Raw genomic sequence first — 23,677 nt, 5'->3', positions numbered from 1 at the left:
GGGGTCGTGCAAAATTTTAAAAAACTTTCAATTTTTTTCCAAGGTAGGGGGTCGTGCAAAATTTTAAAAATTTTCAATTTTTTGCCAAGGTAGGGGGTCGTGCAAAATTTTAAAAAATTTTCAATTTTTTGCCGAGGTAGGGGGTCGTGCAAAATTTAAAAAAATTTTCAATTTTCTGCCAAGGTAGGGGGTCGTGCAAAATTTTAAAAATTTTCAATTTTTTGATTTTTATAAATTGCTTGATTTCCATGCTTCATCTACATTGCAACTTGACGTGAAAGAGTACTCTGCGTGAAATCAGCTCGAAACTCAAGCTGCCTTTTTACTATGCTAGAAAATTTCAAATCATTATTAACATTTGAAATTGTAAGCGACTTGAGTGAAGTCAAATAACGTTGATATAAGTTAACAAGTAGAATAACGTTAATATAGACATAATAATAAACTTGTATCAGCCATATAAACGGAGGTACATATACATCATATCGTATATCTGCCTTGAACAGTTATGTACTGGTAACAAAGTATGAAATTTTAAATTTATAATTATGCCTTTCATATATTCGAATGTTTTTACCTAACTTTTATAAAATGGAAAATAAATTTTGTTGTTTTCAAAATAAAAATAACAAAATTTTTACCTAACTTAATTTAATTTTATTTCAGTTCGATGTTTTTGATACACTCGTTTGTTTATAATATTTTGTTTCTTTCTTGCCTATACAACTCTTATTACCATCTATTTTTGAATAAAAATAGAATATTTTAAGATTTTGTAAGCGGCAAGCAAATGAAAAATAACGGAATGGAACGAGTCGAATTACTTCTTAGATAGATATACTTTGATCATAATACTTTGATCATAATCTAGTAAAAAAAACTCAATATTAGTATTATGTTTCATAGCTTAATATTGTAATTCGTAATAACAATTTTACCCACCAGAGCACTCTGGTAATAAATATATTAACAATTTTTTCAATTTAAGCTTTTTAAAATTGAGAATTTTTATATATTTAATGCAAAATCAAAATCAAAAATCAAAAGAAACAAAAGAAAATAAACAAAAATCAAAAGAAAATAAATTTTTTCAAAGTTTTGTTTGAAAAACTTATAATAACAAAATTAAAATACTAATTATTTGTGTTTGTCCTCATTTTTAATATTATAATATTGGGAGTACTATAATATTGATATTGTGTCTGCCAGCAATATAACTAAATCTAAATTTTTCTTGACTCTATAAATTTTCGCTGTAAAGCAGCTGCTATATTTTAAAAGCATGTCAACAGATAGCGCTTTTTTGCTTATAAGTAAGGTTGTGTAAAATTGATTGCTGTTTGTTATTATTTTATCCAACCCTTATTTTTGACACCACGCCATATATATTACGCCATATTGAGTATTCTTTAAATGATGAAAAGTTGGAAAATAAACGTGCGATATACTCACAAATATACTTCTACAATTATTATTTAATAAAATTTATGCGAAGTAATAATTAATTTATAAAAATTTTATAATTTGATTGTGAAATATTCAAGTTAATCAAGTGAATTTTTTATTTTGAAAAAAGCATTGGTAGAAGATAGGAATCTCAGGAAAAAAATTTGCTTTTGTGCAGCCTAGTGCAGAAATTAAAGTATAAAAAAAAAGTTTCCTAAAAAGTAAAATACAAGCTAATAAAAGACAAATATAAATAGAAAAATTGTGGCAGTAGTATATATGAACGCAAATTTAATATAAGTTTATTTTAAAAAGCTAATTGAACCTTTGAAAGGCACGAAAATTTAAGTTTATTTTATTTTTGTTATTTTCAAATACCTACATGTTTTATAAAGTAAATGACGCCATCTTATCGCTATGAATTAAAATCACAATAAATTAATTCCGTTCCAGTATAATCATTATTTAAGCTCAGCTAGAGTGTTCATTATCTGGAATTTTGCGTAGTGTGTATTTAAAAGTATAATTAGATTATGTTTTATTTAAGGGGAAACTAAGGTATCTATTTTGTAAACAAAAGAAATTTAAATTGGACTATTTATGTAAATATCCTATCAAAGTATATTCAAATACAAGATATAATCATACATTTAAGTAAGCATTTGCCTAATCTCTCCTAGTTGAAATTTCAAAAATAAAAAATTAAGATTTTTTTATGAAATTATTTTGGCGGTTTAAAAATATTTGCAAATATTGCTTCTTTTTCAAGATCTATGCATTTTGAACACGTGTTTGGAAGTAACATCACGGAATTAATTTTATACATTTTTTTTTAAATTAAAATAAATATTAATTTAATTTGTTTTATTTTTACAGATAAAGACAGAAATACAATATCAGTAGAAAATATACAACAAAAAAATTTTCAAATGATAATCCTATAAAAAGTTCCTTCAATTACATATGCCCTTAATGTAAGTAGACATTGATGTTATACTTAATCTGTTTAAAAATAATATTCGTATAATAATTTTTAGCTGAAAAATTATGATGGATATTGAACTTGAAGAAAAAACTCATCAGGAAGTGAATTCTCTTCAAGAATCAAAGGAAAAAGAAGTGGCCTCAATAGATTATGAAGAATTAAAGAAAATTCCCACAGAAAATTGCACAAATAACCTTAACTTGCTTCAAAAAGAAGAAACAAGTGAATGTACAGAAAAGCAAGAAGATTATGTTAACTTATCATCAGCTAGATCAGAATTTGAATCAGAAGCTACAAATTTATCAAGTACTTTGGACTCTAGAGATGATGAAAATGAAAAAGAATGTGAATCTTCTTTAGACCTACTCTGTAGAAACAAATATTTACCCGTAGAAATTGAAGTTGACAACAAATGTGAACCTTCAGTAGATTTGTCATACAAAAACAAATCTTTACCTAATTCAATAGAAAGTAGTTTAGATAATTCCGAAAATGGTTTAGAACTTACAGCAAAAACTAACGCCACAAATGAAGAATGTTCTGATAGCAATTTTGAAAATGCGAATGAAAATGAAAAGCATTTATATAAAACGAAAATTAACGGTTCAAATCAGTTGGTAGAAAGTGAAAAAGAAGGATGCAGCGAAAATACAGTCGAAATCGAGGAAAATTTTAAAGAAAATTTTACGGTAAATGACAATAGTTGTAGCTCATCTTCATCTTCTGTTGGTTTAGTAATAGATCAACAACCGGATTTTCCAGTTGCCAACCCAATTGCTTCTCAAATTACAGAACGCGATAAAAATGAAATTGAAGAAATTAATCACAATTTGAGCGAAAGTTTAAAAATTAATTTAGAAGAAAATTTACAAAATAAAAATATAAATGATTGCGATAGTTTTAAAAATAATTTAAATAAATTAGAATGCTCAAAGGAAATTTTTTTAACGAATATAAAAACAGATAATTTAAGTGACGAAAAATTAATTAAAGAAAAAAATTTAAAACGTAAAATTAGCTTTTGTAAAGATAATGATAATTCACACGGAAGTGACAATAGTAGTGGCATTTGCCAATCTCCGCAACATAAAATTCTTCATCTGGATGAAGGTTATTTAAACAACAAAAAATCACCATCCCAAAATGTTAAAGTCACGGTGGCAAATGAAATTTCAGAAGGGTCCGAACAAGGCGAAAACTTCGAAAAGTTGCAATTGACAGAAAAATTTCCAATTATCGAAGACGAAAATGCATTGCATAACAAAAGTTCAAGTTCAAATTTAGATATGACAAATTCAATTTTAAGAAACCAGTTAGTGATAAAAATTGAGGAAAATGACCCAGGAGGAACACCCCAACATAGTCCTGAGAATATTGAGAATATTTCGAGTAGCATTATCGATAAAAATCAAATAGAACTACCTGACAGTACAAGACTTGAGCAACAAATTCAAAACGATAATAGAAATTTAAGATTTAGTGTACCATTATCTAATTTTGGTAACAACTACTTATATGAAAAAAGCGACAAATTGATCGCATTAAATTCTACAGGAAATCTGACTAAAATCAATTCAGATAAAAATGAGGAACCACATGAAATTGTGAAAACGGATGAAAACGTAGAAAATACAAAGGAAATAATAGAGGTATCTTCAAAAGCTATGAAAGATTTCTCCAACAATTTAATTTTAAATAATCAAGAATCGAGTACGCATATGAAAAATAAAGATAACTTTGGTGTTCAAGGTAAATATAAAAATGAATCGGAAACATCTTTAAATACAAATTTCAATAGTTTTTCTGAAGAACAAAATGTAACTAATGACACATTAATAGATTTGACTAATGATATAGCCGAAGCCTCTGCATATAATACAAGCGCTACTCAAAGTCAAACCGTCGGAAATATACCTAAAGAAAAAATTCTTCAGGAATGGAACAAAACGAACTCTTTGCCGCTTTCTTTAAATCAATCTTCACTATCACAAGATCTAACGAAACAATCCACATCGGATATGAGGCGCCTTGATGGTGCATCCCTCAACAAGCAATTAGAACCTTTAATTACAAATAGGTTAGATGCTGTAATAAATTATACGAATAATTCAAAGCTTTTAAATAGCCCGTCTTGGAAATTCGCACTTAAATATAAAAAACCAAATAAAAATATTGGAAGAATATCAAATAAATCTATGAAAAAGTCATCGAAAAACCTGCATCAGAACAATAAAAATCATCGTCAAATTAATTCAACAAAAAAAGTAAAGAATTCAATAGCGATACCGTCGACAAATTCTCAGTCAGGTAGTATTATTAATTCTCCTCAGTTTAATTTACCTAACAAATTGAATCCGCCAATTATACCACCAGTTTATGAATTATCACATACTTTAAATCGCCACACGGAGTATAAATGTTCCAAGTGTTTAAATTCAAATTTTAAAAATATTAGAGAATTAGAAAACCATCATAAGTTTTGTCTATATGGATCAACAAATTCAAATGAAGTAATTTTTATGAATTCTAATCAACATCAACAATTAGGTTTATCTTCAATCAACCATAGCAATAATAATAAAAATAGTAACATAAATAGTGGTAACAATAGCAATAGCTCTAGATTAACACAATTTTCATCTGGAATTAATAATTTAATTCACAATGTTGAGGATGTTATGCTGAATATTCCTAAAGAATCAAATATTCGAAATTTATTACATAAACAACAATCCCCACTTTTTAACATTAATGATAAACCAATAGAAATAACACCAAATTTAAATCATTATCTAAACCAAGTTGAACAAAAGCATAAAAACCTACTACAGCACCATCATCATCTCAGTCACAATCAGAATTTATTCTCTCACTCTTTGGATGAAACAATTAAACGCAGTTTTTTACAAAACGATGCTAGACAACAAAATCTTGTAACAGCAAATGAGCAAAAGTTAAATGCGGATAATTATAATAATAGATTTAGTAGCTTGTTAACTTCAGGGTTTCAAAATAAAAAGAAATTACATCTTCAACAACAACAGATACCAGCATCTTTTTTGGATAATGGAAATATCTTAGACTATCCTATAATACAAGATTCATCTAATATTTTCGAAATAAATGACGGCCCATTAAGTTTTAATCCTTCTGGATTGCAAAAATCCGCAAATGTTGGTATTGCAAAGGGTTTACGTAGATTTAGTAATTCTGGAGTTTTTGGTTCTAATATCGATATAAGGTAAATGCTTAATATTTATATTTAGTTTAACCTGTAGTAAATCATTTTGTTTTTTCTTTTTTAGTTCAAATACTTTAACAGTGTTAAATAAAAACCAATTGGATAATACTCAGTATTCTTCTAACTTACAACAAAAAACAGATTCATTAGAGCCAATTATGCTTAAAGTAAAACAAAATCAGTTTTCTCCAATTTTGCCGCCAGAACAACTGCTAAATAAATTGTCAACATCTACATCTTTGTCAACTTCATTATCTTCTACATCTTCGTCTCTCCAAGATTCATTAATTTTCAACACAAGTGTGACAGAAGAAAGTTCCATAAACACAGAAAACACAAAAAGAAAAATTCCTATAGAAATTCAAAATAATGAGAGTATTCAAAACAGAACTATTGTCAAGGATTTGAAAAGTAAGGGATCAACTCAAATTTCAACAACAACTCATATTATTTCAAATTTAAATGAAAAAACTCAGCAAAATAGCAAAGAAGATCCAAAATCTTTAGTTAATCTAACGGAAAATAAAAATAATAAGAAAACAAAAAAATTATTTCTATGTAGCAGCTGTGGATCATATCACGAGAACTGGAATTTATTTTTACATATGCGAGAGATGCATAAACGTCATATTTGTTTATTATGTCTCAGAATGTTTCCTACAGCGGAACAATTAACAGTTCATTTAGAAATGAAACATGATATTGAGCAAAATCATTTTGAGTCGCAAGAAAAGTTAATACGCTCCTCTAGAGATTCATGTTATTTAATGTGCTGTACATGCGAGCATATATTTACGGAGCATGACGATTTTTATCAACATATTTGCGCAAACTATTTAAAACCTTGCAATTTGTGTGGCTTATTAGGTAAACATGCGTTAAATTGTAGGTACGCCGCAAATGAGCATAAAAGAAGTAAACGTGGTAAAAAGCAAGTGAATTCGAAATTGCAACAAAATATGCCAATTTTAAACAACCATAATGAAACAAAAATAGATCTGCCAAGTTCAGAAGAAATAATACAAACCAAACAAGTCACTAACAATACAAACGAAATATTAACATTAACAAACCCAGATCAGCCTATGACTGGACAAAGTAACAACTGTGATATAACTGCAAACAACCAGAAAAATACCCAATTTAAGGAATTTCAAAACAAAAGCAATATTGGAGATTTGTTAACAAACACAATGAACGATGAACGTAATTCAGATTCAAATAATGGATCAGATAGTGATTCGAATAACAGATATAATGGATATTTAGAGCATTTCAATTATAATGACAATGACCTGATAAACTTATATAAATCCAATCGCCTAGCAAACTTAGCAAAACAAAAAGAAAAAGAAGAAGCAGAAGCTAAGACTAAGTCTTTAGTAAATCAGAATCCAGAAAACCAATTGTCAAATATAGAAACAGAGAAAAGCAAAGAGGTATTTAGTAAAGATTATAAACATAATTCAGAAAACTCGAACAAAATGCTAATGCCAAAACTGACTTTAAAAATTTCGAAAGAAATGTTTAATCGCGCCCAAGACTTGGCAGAAGACTCTGATGAACTATCTTCAAATGAAAGTTCTGATGCTGAAGATAACGAAGTAGAAATTGAAGATGACACAAAACAAAATACAGGCATAAAAAGTAATTTGGAAAATATTCGAGAAAATCAATCAAATATAAATTCTACCGATGAAAATGCTGACATGAGAAAAGAAAAAGAAGATGTAAAACGAAAGAGTTTAGAAGATCAAAAATTATTAAATAACATTTTGGAAGTAAGTTCGGAAGTTCAAAATAAAGAAAATATTGAAAGTGTTTCCCAAAGTATTGAAAATAAAAGTATCGCTTTTCTGGATGAAAGCAAAAGTGATTCTGATATGGATATTGATGTTACATGTAATCAAGGTATAGCTATAATTTTTGGTCTTTTACTTGAATTTAATTTATTTAAATAATTTTTAGGCGGAGACGTTGCACCGGTTTCACTTGGGCTTGGTTTGCAATCACAATCACAAATATTGGCTTCTTCTGTACAATCCAATGAAAGTTCAACTGACGCTATGCAAGTTGATAAAACCCCCCCTACTTCAGTTTTAAATGAAAAAATTAAGAATAATGATCACTTGTCAAATACTATTGAACTTTCCCAGCCTGATGTCAGAATTGCAGAAACATTGTCCCAAATGAAAGACTCTGAAACCTCGATCAATTATGGTACAAACAGTGAAAGTCAAAATAACGCTTCTTCCTCAGCATCAATTGAAAACCCTGTGGCACCTATTAAAAAGATTTCTACGGATGGTATAGAACTAGCTAATGACGATGTTCAAATTTCAGAGCTTAACCTAGATGCACCATTAGATAAAATTCCGATGGTATCATTATTACGAATTATGTTAAAAGAAACCTATCCAATATGCTTGTATTGCAATCATGCTCGACGTATTGCCGTCAATGGAAATAGTTTAGCTTTACATATGCTATCATCACATCGATTTTCAGCTACTGTTGACAGTATTACAGCTGAAGAACTACTTCCAGGAACAATAATATCAAAATTAAAAAGTTATTTGAAAGATCTTAATGAATACTATTTTAATATGGAAACATATTGTAATATCGACAAGCATTTGAACGCAGTCTTCCCCACAATTGATGAAAAAATATTTGAGTGTTTTTCCTGTCGTTTTTCAACAAGAATACATAAAGAACTTTATTTACATAATAGAAAAATGCATCTGAGAACGGCTATTTTGTGTTTCATGTGTCGTTCAAACTTTTATAGTTACAGCGAAATATTGTGTCATATTTGTCCTGGTGCTCAGTACAAAGTTGTTTTATTTGACATAAAATTTCGTTGTTGTATATGCGATCTAGACCAAATATCGTCAGCATTTAGATTAATGGTTCATCTAAGAAAAGCTCATTTCGCATGTGATGTTTGTTTAGAGAATTGTTTTGATCAAAGCAGGTAAACCTTTTTTTTTTACTACTTTCCTTACCAATAACTTAAATTTAAAAACTATTATTCTAGGTTGTCTAGTCATGTCTGGAAGCATAAATTGCACCATTTATGTTATCGTTGTGGTATTGCTTATCGTAACAAACCAGATATTACAAAGCACTTATTTTGGAAACATGGTACAGAATCAGTTTTATGTAAACGATGTCTGCAAAAAAGGTGGCCTCATGTATATCATTTCTGTATACCTCCAACAAGTTTTGTGTGTGAAGTCTGTAATTTAGCTTTTACACGCGCAATGTATCTAAAGGTTCACAAAAGGATACATACCGGAGATGCACCATACCCATGTACAGAAGATAATTGCGATAAAAAATTTATTTCAAGAAAATTACTTTTGAAACATGTTGATGAACATGAACAATTTCATAATGAAGACAAATTACCAAACATTGTTGAACCCGAAAAAACGATTAAGAATGAGAGCAGTACTGAAGACAAGCCAGAAGTTCAGCAAGCTCAAAAAGATGAAGAGTTGTCGAAGAGTAAAACTGATGACAAGGAAAATACCGAAGAAACAGATGGACATGTTAGCAAAAAGAAGAAAAAGAAAACAAAACGTTCTTCTGAAACAAAAGAAACTTTGGAAGATCTTAATTTGCAAGCACCTAACTTATCGGAAAGCGGAAGTAGTGACGACTCTGACACAGAAGCGTCTGCAAATCAAAATTCCTTAGTACCAAATGTAATTTTATCTCCACCATCAGAACAGGAAGAAGAAGAAGAAGGAAAAAAGGAAGCTAGTCCTGAAAAAATCATCGATATTTGGAATAATTTCAAGACATTTCAAGCAGCTCATAATAAAATTGAAGATAACGAAATTGAAGATAATAACATAGATCCTCCTGCGCCAATCTTACATGTTGTTCAATCAGATCATGACTATTGTAAAATGTACAAAATTGCAAGTGAAAAAATTGTAGTAGAAAATGGTAGTGATAAAAAGAATATTTCAAAGGAAAACAGTGAAAATTTGGATGTTTCGCAAAAAAAAGATAAGAGTGAGAGATCATTGCTCTTAGCGATTTCTCCATCTAAAAAAAAAATGAAATCAGCGAAAAAGTCTTCACACACAAAATCTGGATCGGACTCGTCATCAAGTGATGAAGGCTCTTCCAGTAGTTCTGATTCATCATGTACTTGTGGTTCAAATTGCAGTTGCAGCAGCACAACAGACAGTTCAAGTGATTCATCGTCTTCGTCCGATACTGATAGTTCTTCATCTGAAGGCAAAAGACGAGTTGCAGCTAAACGTGCTGCAAAGGAAGAACGACGACGTAATCGTTTACAAAGTGAAAATTCATCCAAAGCCAATAATTCAGATGTGATCGATGTTGTCACGACTGATTTGAAACCAGAGCCGAAACTTCTTGAGCCTGTCATCTATGAAGATGATTTGGAAACTGAAGAGTCCGATACGGATGAAGATTTCTATGACGAGCATCCACAAAAACTTGCAAGTGAAATGTTGGCTGAAAAACGCCGCCAGTTAATGAAGCAAACCTGTCTAAGCCCTTCTCACAACTATGATATAGTTGAAAATAGTCGACCGTCGACACCTAGTTTGCCAGAAGATGTTTATGGTTCAATAAACAACAGAGAAAAAAAAGTGAAGGTCAAAAAGAAGAAACGTGAAAGAAAAACATCAAATAAAAATTTAATACCACCATTCAAGTTAGCCTTAAATAAACCATGCACAGATGAAGAGGGATTAGAATCTCCATTCGTACCCCCAGTTACTCCCATTCAAACAAATACTAATGAATCAATTTCAGCTACGTTAGGAAATAAAATTGAATCATTTATTCCTTCAGGTTAGTGTTAAAATTTTTAAGGTTTGTTTTAATTACTTTATGTATATATACCTTTTTCCTTAATTTTTTTCAGATGATGCAGATGTTTTGGCAATAAATGCAGTTGCATCTAAAGTTTCTGAAACCCCGGAAATATCTTCTATTTTTAATAGTTCAACCATTTCAAATGCCACAACTCCAGTGAATTATCATAACTTTGTCAATTCAAATGTTCTGTCCACGGCGTTATCTGCATTAACGTCAACGCAATCAGTTGAAGCAATTTCTGAAAATTATCAATCACCAATTTCACCATCTGCAATATTAAATCCTTCATTGATAAGACCGCCAATTCATCCTACTCAGACAGTATTTTCTGCGGTATTACCTGCCCGCATCGATCCCAATTTTGTTCGCCATAGTACAGAAAGTAGTTCAGACGCTAGTGCTAATATGCTTTCCAATACTGATATAGCTCTAAAACGATCAAAACGTGCTCGTCGACCTAATCGTTTCTATGGTTATTCAAGTGATGACGAAGCAACTCACAATGCAGCACTGCTGGGAACATCTGGGGTTTTTAAACCTATTCCTCCTCCAAATTTAACATGGAGAAAGGAAGATCTACCAACACCACCTCGAAGTTCTTCCGGAAAAAATATAAAACCCAGCGGAATAAAATCATCTTTATTATCAGGAAGTAAAAAAATGAAATTGTTTTCCAAAAAGAAGGACGATTCTGTTAAGAAAGCACAATCGTTTGTGTCAAAAATAAGTAAGGTAGGAAATCCTTCCAGTATTTCGACACCAAAAATACCAACTTTAAAGATCAAGCCAATGGATATCCTCCCACAAATTCCTCCATCCATACTAGATCATCAACTACAAGAAATAAACAGTTTTCAAAGAATGCCCCAACCTCCTCCAGTGGTCGAGCCAATTAATAGTTTACCTCCAGTACAAGTTCATCATATTGACCCACCACAATTTTATCCATCAAGTAAAGAAAGTATTGATAGTGATTCTGAAAGTGATGAAGATAAATTAACAATTCCACTTCAAATATTTAATACTGAAAGTAAACCAGTTTCTCAAACCAAAGCAGGTAAAAAATCATCAACACCTAAAGTAACGAAAAACAACCAAAATAAGTCTAATAAAAGCAAAGCAAAAAATAACAGCGGTACACGAACGACATATAATACACTAGCACCAGTACAGATCAACAATTCCTTACAAAATATACCTTCAGAAATTAAAGAAAAAACACCACCTCCGCCAAAGGAAAAGAAAATTCCACTAGCACTACTACCGAATCCGGATTTAGCTACACTGCAATATTTTAAACGAAACAATATACGATATCCAATACGTCCACCAGCTGGTGCTAGACCACCCCGGGAAGGAGAAAGTGTTTATTGTTATTGTAGATGTCCATATGATGAAGTTTCTGAAATGATTGCTTGTGATGGTGACGATTGTATGATAGAATGGTTTCATTTTGAATGTGTTGGTATACTGGTTGCACCACAAGGTAAATGGTTTTGCGCAGAGTGTAAACCCAATCAACAAATTTACTCATCGTCACAAAATATTACACAATTACAAACGCAAATATATCAATCACAAAACACTTCGGATATTGCTAATATATCAAATTATGGTAATTCATCAATAAATAATTTAAGCGGGTTTAATGGTCATTTGATCAATAATAGCAATGCTGCATTAAGCACAAGTTCAAGATCAATAACTTATCAATAAATAAATATTATGTAAAATGTATTTGAAAATTTCAAAAGCAAAATGAGATTTTAATTAAAAATTTTAATTAAGAAATTTTAAGTTAAATTTTTATTAGTTTTTCATTTGTAAAAGCAGAAAACATTTTCACAAAAAAAAAGAGAAAAATCAAAATTAAATAGAAATGTGAAAAAAAAATCCAATATACAAAAATATTTTATACGAAATTTCTCAATTTTTCATGAATTATGATTATTTCTACATTGTAAATAATATTTGAAAATCTTAATTAAAATAAAAAAATCAAGAAACGACAATGAAAATATGCTATGTAAATATTCCATTTAAAAGTAATATTTAAAAACGAAGGATAAAATTATTTAAAATTATTATTAATTTAAACTAAAAATACAAGTTAATACGCTTATTATCTTTAAATTAAAAAAAAAGTAAAAATTTCAAATAAAAAAAAAACATAATTACCGAAAAAAATATAAAAACTTTCTGAATAAAATAATATTACATATAAATTAATATGATATAAAACTTAATTTAAAAATTTAGTATTTAAAAATTTAATTAAAATATAACAAACATACAATAATTAAAATAAAACAAAAAAAAAACTGTATATTGAAGAAATATATGTGATTATAGAAATTTATATTAGAAATTTTTTCTTATTTTGAGCTTTATTCTTGATTATTGTTCTATTTAAATTCACCCAATAAGTTATTATTCGACAATTAAAGTTTCGCTGATTTCGTAGAATACATTCATACCTTGAAAGCTTTTCCTACAAGTTTAATCTATATACCATTTGAATTGCTTGATATTAACATTTGAGCTATTCTTTTTTTTTTTTTTAAATGTACATTTCGAAATATTTAAGGATTGAAAGAGGAAATCGTCTCTCTTCTCAATAAAATTACTGTTAGTTAGCTAATTTTTTTAAAAGCGAACTTATGCCACTTTGCAAAACAATTAATTTTTCTTGACTGCAAACTTGCATTAATACTTTATTAATATACAATTACAATTTACTGCAAATTGGAAGTCAACTTTACGTAAATACTTTATAATAAATTTTATTACGGTATAAATACAGTTCTATTAATATTTCAAATTTTTCATTACCACTTATAATTTTTTCTATATAAAAGAAGATTAATACACATGCGGTTTAAGTATCAGACTAGATGAAAACTCTTTTGGTAACGCTAAGACAAATTTAATTGAGACGATTTTCAATGCAATTGAAAATAGTTAAAATTTTTTACTAGTATTAGGAATATTATCTAAATAAATTTTTGAAAAATCTTTCAAACTCCTCTCTTCCTTTCAATATGATTTACCGAACCGATATTCTTCTCCCCAACAAGTCAAATAACTCGACTGCAATTTAACAAATAGAAGTTTTTTAATATTTTGCGGTAATATTTTTATACTCTTTTCATAAATAATTCAAGTAATTTTTGCGTTAATACAAAATAATAAGAAAGATCCCATATTTCTGATAAATTCCAATAGTATTTACTATCCTATACTATTTAAATACTATACTTTTTAAATAGTATTTGCTGAATATAAAATGTGAATAAAAATATTATTTTTTTAATTCATTTTTAAATTTGAGATTCATATAAGGTATAATTTACAAAAAAAAATTATTTTTTTATTTATTAATATTTATTTACATTTATTACATTTTACTGACGTAAATTTTTTATTAAATCTTATTAAATTTCAATTTATTTTTAATTTTAATCAAACTTAAATGCAACTTCATTTTAATAAATTTAAAATAAGCTTAATTTTTTTTTTGAAAATACAGAAATAAATTCATTTTATTAATGTAAACGGAATTTTTTTTAATATCCTTTTTTCTATTTTCCTCTCTTATGTATTCTAATATATTATTAATATAATTTTTGACTAATACATTTGCATAATATCAAATTTAAATACATATATTATGTATGTGTATGCTTATTTGAATATAGAGTGTAAGTGAACAAAATGCGATAACTATTATTCATAAAAGTTATGTACATGATGGTTGATGAATGGTTGTTTAATAAACTGTCCACTATAATAACATTGTATAGGTGTACCGTTTAGGTATAATTTTTTTTTTTTTAGTTTAATTTTTACTCAAAGGATATAAGGACATTGAAATTTGAACTTGAAGCTTAGTTGAATTGATTTATTCGTTCAGTAAGGTTTTAATATTTATATCTCGCTTTCAAAGGATTATTCAAATTTTTTGTTTTGTTAAAATTGAAAATAAAATTCGTTTTGATTTTTAATTCTAATTTTTAGCGTAATTTTAAGTTTTTACATTTGCCGTTATAATTATATGAATATAATTATGTTATATGCATATATATAGAAATATAACATTTTCTTTTATTGTGTTATATTAAAATTTTTACATTTAATGATGTTACATTTAAATTTTTTTTTTTAAATAATAAATATTCATTATGAAATTTAATGATAATTGTTGTCTTTACAAAAACATAACAATAAAATTTATGTAATTTAAAAAAAAATTATCTAATATTAAGTAAATATTCAATTAAATTATAAAAATTATTAAATTCGAAATTTAATATTTTTAATAAATTACGTGAATTCCCACGCAGCATATTAGCTATATTCAATTAAAATAAAATAAAAAAAAATCAATATAATTTTAGAAATTAATAAAATTTACCAATAATCGAATTATTTTCTTTGTATTTGTGTAAATATTTATTATGGAAATAGATAAATTTATATATTATATATAGAAATTAAAAGTAAACATAATTGTAGGTACAAAACAACTGAATCAAAATTTATAATGAATAGAAAGAAATGATGTTTTTATATTTAAAATATTAATTATCAAAAAAAAAAAAAACCCTTAAAAAAAATTAAAAATTAGTAAAAGCTTTATTTTATAAAAAATTATAAAACATGGTTACAAGAGCATCAAGTGTTCCAAATTCAATTAATAAAACTGGTGAAAGATTGGAACGTACATCGAATAAAACAAATCAATCAACTGTACCAGTTCCTAATTCAAAAAATAATAGAAATAATCGCGGTCGAAGTAGTAATAATAGTGGAAATCTGAAAAATAAAAAAACTGTACCAAGATCAAGAAGTTTAACAAATGGTATAAGAAAACCAAGTCCAAGCCCAAATTTAAAAGGTCATATTAATAATGGTCAAAGGACACAAGATAAACGTAATGCACCAATTGTTGTTAGATCTAGAGGAAATGAGTAAGTAATAAATTTTTGTTAAAAGTTAATGTTTTTGCATGTAATAAAAATTATTATTTAATTTTACATAATATAAAGGTACATGACTGTTATATAACAACAGTTTAATAGATTATATTGTTGTTATATTTATATAGCTGCAATGTATAATATTTTATATTGTAATTATTATGGAAAATAAAGTTTTCGAACAAAATACGAATAATTATACAGAGCTAGTATCTTAATTAAGATTTACTATCAACTTGATTAAATCAAATTGTAAAATACAACTAGTATGAACTGTGATGTCATATATTGATGTTAGATCCACATTTATAGATATTTTCTTATATATTACAAATTTTAAAAGGTCTTTTTATTATTTTAGTGTTAATTTTAAAATTTAATATAGATTTTAATTGATCAATTACAAATTTTACTCTTTATATCTTTGTTTCATGTAACTGCGAACCTTGACTACAAAATTTGCGCAGTAATATATAAATATACCAAATATAATAAAAAATAAAATCTTGAGTTTAAAGTCGTATTAGTGGTTTTTGAACTCTCAACGATCTAACCACGTTTTATGATCACGTTTAATATGATAATATGATGTTTCATTGCTTCAAATTCACAATAGAACCTATATTGTATATTAATTTAATAATTGAACCTTAACTTTTTAAATGTTATATACAAAATAATAACGCTATTAATTTTCAATAATTATAATAAAATTAAAAAAAAATTAAAATTTCACTCAGAAACAAAAAAACTCTTAAATTGATTGTATTTTTTAAGCAGGGGGCGGAACGGCAATCAATTCTTGATTCAAAAAAAAAAATTATAAATTTATTTTGCATATATATAGGCACAACTTTATGATAATGAACATATTATGCAATTTTATAATATTATAATCAATATATAAATTAAGCTAGAAAAGCGAATAAGTATAACAAATTTATTAAGCCATTATTATATTAATAAATAATTTAAGAATAAAATTTTACGTGACCATATCATGCATACAAGCATAAACACTTACACGCAAGCATACATATAAATTAATATTTCTATTGTTACTATTCTTTTATTGCAGTTTATAATATAATTAAGAGAAACAAATAAAAAATTCGTATATTTATTAATACAAATACGTTTATTCCCCTCTTACCTTATAAAACAAGACTTACAAAAGGTATAAAAGGGGAAAGGATATTGCATATTTCGATTTTAATAACAGATAAAATAATTATTATCTTTCTTTAACACGAAATTAAATATAAAAAAAAACCTGATGTGGCCAATACATGACCACCATTACTATACATTTCCCGAATGGTATTTGAATATTTATCTATAAAGTGTTATTACACTTATGCAAGTGTAGCTAAACAGATGCACGAGAAAGTGAAAACAATTTTTATATAAAATTATTTTAAATTTGATAATTGTATTATTTAAAATAGGAAGACGACGAAAATACAGAACAATGTCCATTATATAGAGGTACGAGTATTAGGTTTCTGTAATCCAACTTCCGTTAACGTATAGAGCTAACTTGTCAAATTTTAACAAAATTTATTTGATTATATTGCTTAAAATTCGCTGTTAGAAAAGGGTACGGTCCGTTTTTTTTACAAAAAGTCATTCGGCTTGTTTTATGAATAAAAAAAAATTCTGAGAACATATACAATGAAAAGTATAGAAATGGTTGTTAGTAAAAGTCAACTAGGCCATAGTTTACTTATACTTGATCTGTTTAATTGCTTTAAATTCACAAAATAAACTATAATAAATATTGTGATTTCATCAATTCAACCGAAATTGGAACAAAGAAGGGTGCGTATTATGCAAACCAACATTTTCCCGAAAATAGTTTTGTTAAATTTCTCTCCCATAGAGAAATTTCATTTCCGTTATTTCGATATGTGAAATTTAATGTGATTGCAATACCTTCCTTATTATATGCAATACAATTAGTAAATATTCGTTCATTTTCCATGAAAATATTAAAATCATGATTTTAATAAAACAGCCACATTATTTTTATTAAAATTCATAAATATAACGTTGTTAAAAATAATATTCTCATAATAATAGTATAAAAAAAATTCGAAAGTATTATTTGGATAAAATTGTTATGAACCTTATATGATTTTTTTCAAAATCAAAACTTTTAAATTTAGGAATAGAGATTTTTGCTACAAAATCCATATTTGATTGATTTGATTTAAAATGTTATAATGAAAAAATATCTTTTCAAAAAGAAAAATATTTCTGATACACACAGAGTGGGAAGTGAACATAGTTCACAGATTGAGGTCTGGTATTATATAGAATTACTTACTCCCAATATACGCCGAGTAAATATAAGAGTAAATATTTGATTAATTAATTAATACTTTATTCAAATTTAATTTATAAATTTATTTCAATAAATCATACCGAAGTTAAAATGCGCGTTTATATTTTTTTTGACAATTTTGTTAAATGAAAATCAACACGGAGAGAAGAGAGCGAGAATAATTCTTAATACAAGCTCTTGTCAGTTTCACATTTAATTACCAAAAATTACCGTTTAATTTTTCATATTTATAGTAGATTTTATTTGTAATTAATTAATTGTAGTCCTTAAATATAAGTAATAAATTTTAGTCAATAATAAAATATATTATTAATAATTATATTTTACGTAAATTGTTAGATTTTATTGAAAATGTCAACTGGTCATTACTAATACAAATAAATCAATACGATTAAATTTAAATGTTCCGTGTGCTGTTTTTTCTTAAAATAATAACAAAACATATTAAATATTAAATTTTTAAAAATAAATTAGTATCTTATTGTTCTTTAAGTATATATGTATGTGTATATGTATAAAAACATATGGAAATTTTAAAAGGATGAATGATTATGCAACAGTGAAACCGAACAACTGTTTTCAAGTATAACAATTTTATTGTATATAAAAATAAAAATTTGAATGGCTACATTATTATTTTGAATTTTAAATTCATACACGTTATACACTATGTTGACAACTGTATACACATTCATAAATAACTCATTCCTTATAATATGCGAAAATAATAACATTTTATAAGTCAAAAAATTAAATTTTTGAGTTTAATATTATTAGACGAATGAGAAATTTCTTATAGTACATACATATTTCGACACAAAACTTTGTGAGTCTCTTAGCAAAAATAATTACAAAATGGCAAGTTTGTTTCGCTAAGGTTTCTTTTCAAATTTGGTTTTTATTTAAAGTGCCTTAAATAAAAACAATTTCAATCTCTGAATTTCAAGTTTTTTGAATTACGTCGTTTTACTTCTCAAATGACGATTATGACTTATGAGGCAACAAAATATCAATTTTTTCTTTTAATTTTTTGGAAGGGTTCGACTTATTTATTATTTAAAAAAAATTATGTATGTATGTATGATATTTTTAAATGTCAAGGACGTTTAAAAAAATTTTATAATTTTTGTTTTTTCATTCTATATAAAGTTTTCAAAAAGGAGGAAAATATCTTGTTTTGGAATGATTCTTAAATTAAAATTATTAATTTATGTTTCATGTTTGTGTATACATCAATAATTTGTTTATTGTTATATTGATGTTATGTATTGGAATTCCTGGCAAGAAAATATTTTATTAAGAACAAAATTTTATTGCAAAATTGCAGAAGCAATGTATATATGTATGTATGATCATTGTCATTTAAAATAACTTGTTGGCTCTTATAAATTATTGTTCTAATATAATATGTACATATGTAGTACATGTAATATGTATATATGTACATACTTATTTTAAAAGCTTTTAGATTATGTACTTAGGTACATCATAATAATTTTGCAATGTACTTTATTCAGCAATTAGTTAGCTGAATTTGAATTTAAATTAACCACCCCACACGTACATTTTGCATTAGAATTCTACAATAATTGTATATAGTAAAATGTAACTAAACAAAGTTGCAAGTAATCCAAATTTATAATGAGATGGGATTTTACGAAGAGATGGGAATAAAATTTTCATAATTGCTCTCCTTTTAAAACTCAATTTCTATCGCCAATTTTTGATTAATTTAAATTTTGTAGAAACTGTGATCAATTTAGTATCAAATCAATTTCAAACAATTAAATGGTGTAACTAATTTCAAAATTTGTTTGTTTAGATTATTAATAATTTTTGGAATTCCCAGTTGTAAATTTGTGGTAAATATTTTAGTACACACAACATTATTCATTTGTTTTTTTGAATATAATTATAAATATGTATGTATATTTTTAATAATCTTAAACACATATATAGACGTGCATATATACATACGTATTACAATAACAATAAAATATAAAAGCAAATTTCCTAATGCTTTCAAAACACCTTAAATGTTGTCATGTTGCATAATTAATTTTTATTCTATTACATTAATAATTAATTCATTTAACACTAAGTATATTGTTATATATGTATTAATATTATTAAATACATAATATAATATAAACTTCAAAAAGTTCAATTCTAAATTAAATCAAAATCAAGTCCAAGGTCCCAATTTTTTTTTTTAATAATATACCTGCCCTTATTAACTAGATATGTAAACATTTACCTACATTATTTGTATAGCTATAAGCTATAATGTCTGTACAATCTTTGTATTTGCCATAAAAATTAATGCAGACACACTGCTACATACATATCTAAATATGTAGATATGTATAGTGTTTAGAGTTTTACTAATTTAATCTATTAAAATCTACTATTATAGTATATGTATATATATATATGTATAAATAATTATATAGGGTGCCTATATAAATTATAATATTAGTATACCATTCTTAAAACTATATTATATATTTATAATTTTCCATGTTAATCCTGCCCTCATGTACACAAAAAACACTATACACCTATTTTGATGTAATGGCAAAATGAGTGTAAAAATGTATAGTAGACCATGTCCAAATTTCAAAATTACAAATACTCATAATAATAGAGAAAAACAAAAAAAAAACTATGCGAATTTGAAATTTCCGTTTCTACAACACTTTTTATTCGAAATATAAAAATTTATACAAACGTAAGGCGTGTAGTTGAATATGCGTTCCTTTTAAAAAAATGTATTTTTCTCCTGGCTACTTCACAGTAGAAGACTTTTCAGTAAATGCAGTTTTGAATTTATATTCTGTTATATTTATTAGTAAAGAGTAATCTCTAAATTTATAAAATTTATATAAGACTTTCATAAACGCCGTATATTGCAGTATATAGCGAAAAATGCACTAAATTTGTGTTTATATAAACAAATATTGCCAACTTAATTTGTTCACAAACATGTCTAATTTTTCGCTGTATAACGAAATCAATATGAGTAGCGTACTTAAAAATCATATGAACTATTTAAAATAGAATATAGTTAAAATTGTATTGCATATTCATCATGTTATATTGGTCTCAGTTATCTCCCGGAATTTTATTACTCCTCTCAACTGTTTCTTTATATTGGTGGGTGTATTTTGTTATACATTCAAGAATAATATAACATTAGAGTGTTATATACTTTTAAATAGAACGCCATAAATGTTAAGTAATGCATACGCACAAATATAAAAAAGATTTTCGTATATTTTGTATATAATACAAATAATATATTTAACTAAAATAAATATGAACGGTATACCTATATTTATATAATATATAATATATATTATATAAATATATACCGTTCATACATACATGTGTATACCACTAAATAAAGGAAAATGCCACTTTGCTAATAAAAATACAACGATTTTAAATTACGAGTCACGCAAAAAATTCTATTAATCTGGTTAAAATTACTGTTAAAAAATGATGTAAAAAGAAAAAAAAAAACAGTTTTGTGAGGTCAAAAACCACATTACGTAATTTAAAATTCCCACTCAAATTCTGACCATTCAAAAATTTTCTCGTGATGTGTACATAATGAACTTGTATTTTAAGAGCAGGATTACATTTAAATTTTATTATAAATAAATTAATATATTAATTAGGATATTAAACATAGAATTATTTAATAAAAATGTCTAGTGAGGACTCATTTTTCTTCTCCATACCATTGATAATTGTTTTGAACTTTAAGTTCATTGCTTTTTTAATAAATTCGATTTTGCTTTTGGGTAAACGTAAATAGAATTAACAAGGATGAATGATTTAAATGATAAAACTTGTATAAAATTATTTAATTATAATATTATATAACAGTTTGTATCTGTCTTGTTTGTATAAATAATTTTTAAAATTATAAGGTAAATTTCGGATTATAAATAAAGTGTGGGTTGTTTTTTTTTAAATGACAATACACTTATTTCTATAAATTATTAAAAATTAATTTCAATTTTTTATATAGAAAAATATTATTGGAATATACATACATATATTCCAATATTGTTTTATACTATACATGTATGTTTGAATAACAGTAAATTATATCTATCATTTAATAAATCATTGAATTTGGGCGTAATTGAATATAGCTTATGAAAATAAATCTATCAATCATTTGTTACATATACATACATGCATTTATATGTAATCATGTGTGTATATGCACCCCACATTCTGAGTTATTTCTTTTATACAAACGTTCCGTGAAAATCAGTTTTTACGAAAATTAAAAACCGAAAAAATACAACCGAAACTATAATCGAACAGTAAATATGATGCCAAATTTAGTATTTCTAGAACCTTAGAATGACGAAAAGTTGTATAGTATTTATGCGAGTCATATACATACATATGTACAAATTACTTCAAATCTTATAAGTAGAAATCTTAAAGTAGCCGAAATGCCCCCAAAATGACACAATGTTCTATTATATGACGAATTTTGAAAATTATTAAACTACATTTCCAGGTAAAAATTTGTTCAACATAAGAAAATTTTATAGAAGTATAGCGAATGTGAATTTTTAGCATTACATGTATGATTTGCGAACTCGCCTAAATTTTAAGCTACCTACATATTTAAAACTGTCGAATTAAAAATCTAAGTATATGAAAAGCAATTGTAAAACAAAGTCAAAAATGTAAACAAACTGCTTTTTGAGGTTATAATAATGTCAATAATATCTTGATTTAGAAATATACCTAATTGGATTTGCCGAATGATCTATGAAACTAACAGATTGCTTATTGGCATTTCTCCGACTATTCATGAGATAGTTCTAGAAAAATATATCACATCTTGACGTCAGTTTTTTAATATATATATATGGGATTATTAATTATATTAATTTTGTACAAAAATCGTGGAAATAGTAAAATGAAATTGATTTCATTTAGTTTTTATACAAACATTTAAAAATTAATTAAGTTAAATGAATTAATTTTTAAATAAGTTTTGTGCTTATACAATTTATTTTTGTAGTAATAATTGAATTTTTTATTTTTTTTTTTAATTAGGTATTTAGATATTATCCAATAATGAAATTGAAGATTATATACATATGCTTGTATTTTTAAGGTTAACTTATATTTGACTAATTTTTTAAAATTGGAACCATGTCTTTTATACAGCCAGGAGACTAGGAGTTTTTAATGAATTAAATTTCTATATAAATTTTAAAAATAAAAGCTTTTATAAAAAAACAAATTATTGTATATAAAAACAATTAAGTAAACATAACATTTTTTTTAGCATACAAGTTTGTATTGTGTTAATTGCCTATTACAATAATTGAGTATTGGAAGGTCGTTAATAACTTAACCGTTATTTTGTTGGAAATAACGGTTAATTTAATTAATGAAAAGAAAATAATTACGAACTGAAAATAGAAATACGAAAATAATATTATTCATCGAAAAGAAAATTGTCCTAAATCAAAAATTAAATATTTTTTCTAGTTAAATGGTTTTTGAAACACCTTTGAACATTGCATACATATACTTGCCCCTTAGTACATATGAATTATGAAAAAATAGCCCTAGCATAGTAATCGAATCATTTTGCAAATTATGTGGAAACAGTTGTAAAAATTTATAAATAATTTTATTATTTTACATATAATGTTCTTGGTACTGTTAGTATAAACCAGTCTCTTAACTTATTTTCCAGTTAATTATTTCAGTCTAATGCATACTTTCTGACTTGCCCGTGACTTCAATAATGCTTTAAAAAA

The 23,677-nt window shown here is 26.1% G+C and overlaps 2 protein-coding genes across 5 annotated transcripts in view; both read left to right on the top strand.

The window, feature by feature from the left end:
- The first annotated feature begins 1,426 nt into the window (after positions 1-1,426).
- Positions 1,427-12,900, top strand: LOC129614229 (uncharacterized). 3 transcript variants are annotated; one of them, XM_055528711.1, is made up of 7 exons: positions 1,427-1,642; positions 2,323-2,420; positions 2,484-5,672; positions 5,737-7,583; positions 7,641-8,649; positions 8,713-10,514; positions 10,588-12,900. In XM_055528711.1, exons 3-7 carry the CDS (start codon positions 2,494-2,496, stop codon positions 12,255-12,257), a joined length of 9,507 nt encoding a protein of 3,168 aa, XP_055384686.1. In that variant the 5' UTR covers positions 1,427-1,642; positions 2,323-2,420; positions 2,484-2,493; the 3' UTR covers positions 12,258-12,900. The 3 variants fall into 3 exon arrangements, with proteins under 3 accessions (XP_055384686.1, XP_055384685.1, XP_055384688.1); XM_055528710.1 differs by having other exon boundaries at positions 1,427-1,780; XM_055528713.1 differs by having other exon boundaries at positions 1,466-1,494.
- Positions 12,901-15,110: 2,210 nt separating this feature from the next.
- Positions 15,111-23,677, top strand: part of LOC129614228 (kinesin-like protein KIF12) — a 28,020-nt gene continuing 19,453 nt past the window's right edge. For both annotated transcript variants that reach the window (XM_055528708.1, XM_055528709.1), the window contains exon 1: positions 15,111-15,511. In XM_055528708.1, coding sequence (XP_055384683.1) covers positions 15,201-15,511 — 311 coding nt within the window. In that variant the 5' untranslated portion in view covers positions 15,111-15,200. The remainder of the gene's footprint in view (positions 15,512-23,677) is intronic.

The sequence above is a fragment of the Condylostylus longicornis genome, unplaced genomic scaffold, assembly GCF_029603195.1.
Source record: "Condylostylus longicornis isolate FDR11 unplaced genomic scaffold, ASM2960319v2 ptg000106l, whole genome shotgun sequence".
Taxonomy (NCBI): Eukaryota; Metazoa; Arthropoda; class Insecta; order Diptera; family Dolichopodidae; genus Condylostylus; species Condylostylus longicornis.
This window is presented reverse-complemented; position numbering and strand designations above follow the sequence as displayed.

Excerpts from the sequence above, each read along its gene's own strand:
- LOC129614229 (XM_055528711.1), top strand. The coding sequence starts at position 2,494 with ATGATGGATATTGAACTTGAAGAAAAAACTCATCAGGAAGTGAATTCT. Across the intron at positions 7,584-7,640 it reads TGATGTTACATGTAATCAAG|GCGGAGACGTTGCACCGGTT; the intron begins GTATAGCTATAA and ends AATAATTTTTAG. Across the intron at positions 10,515-10,587 it reads TGAATCATTTATTCCTTCAG|ATGATGCAGATGTTTTGGCA; the intron begins GTTAGTGTTAAA and ends AATTTTTTTCAG.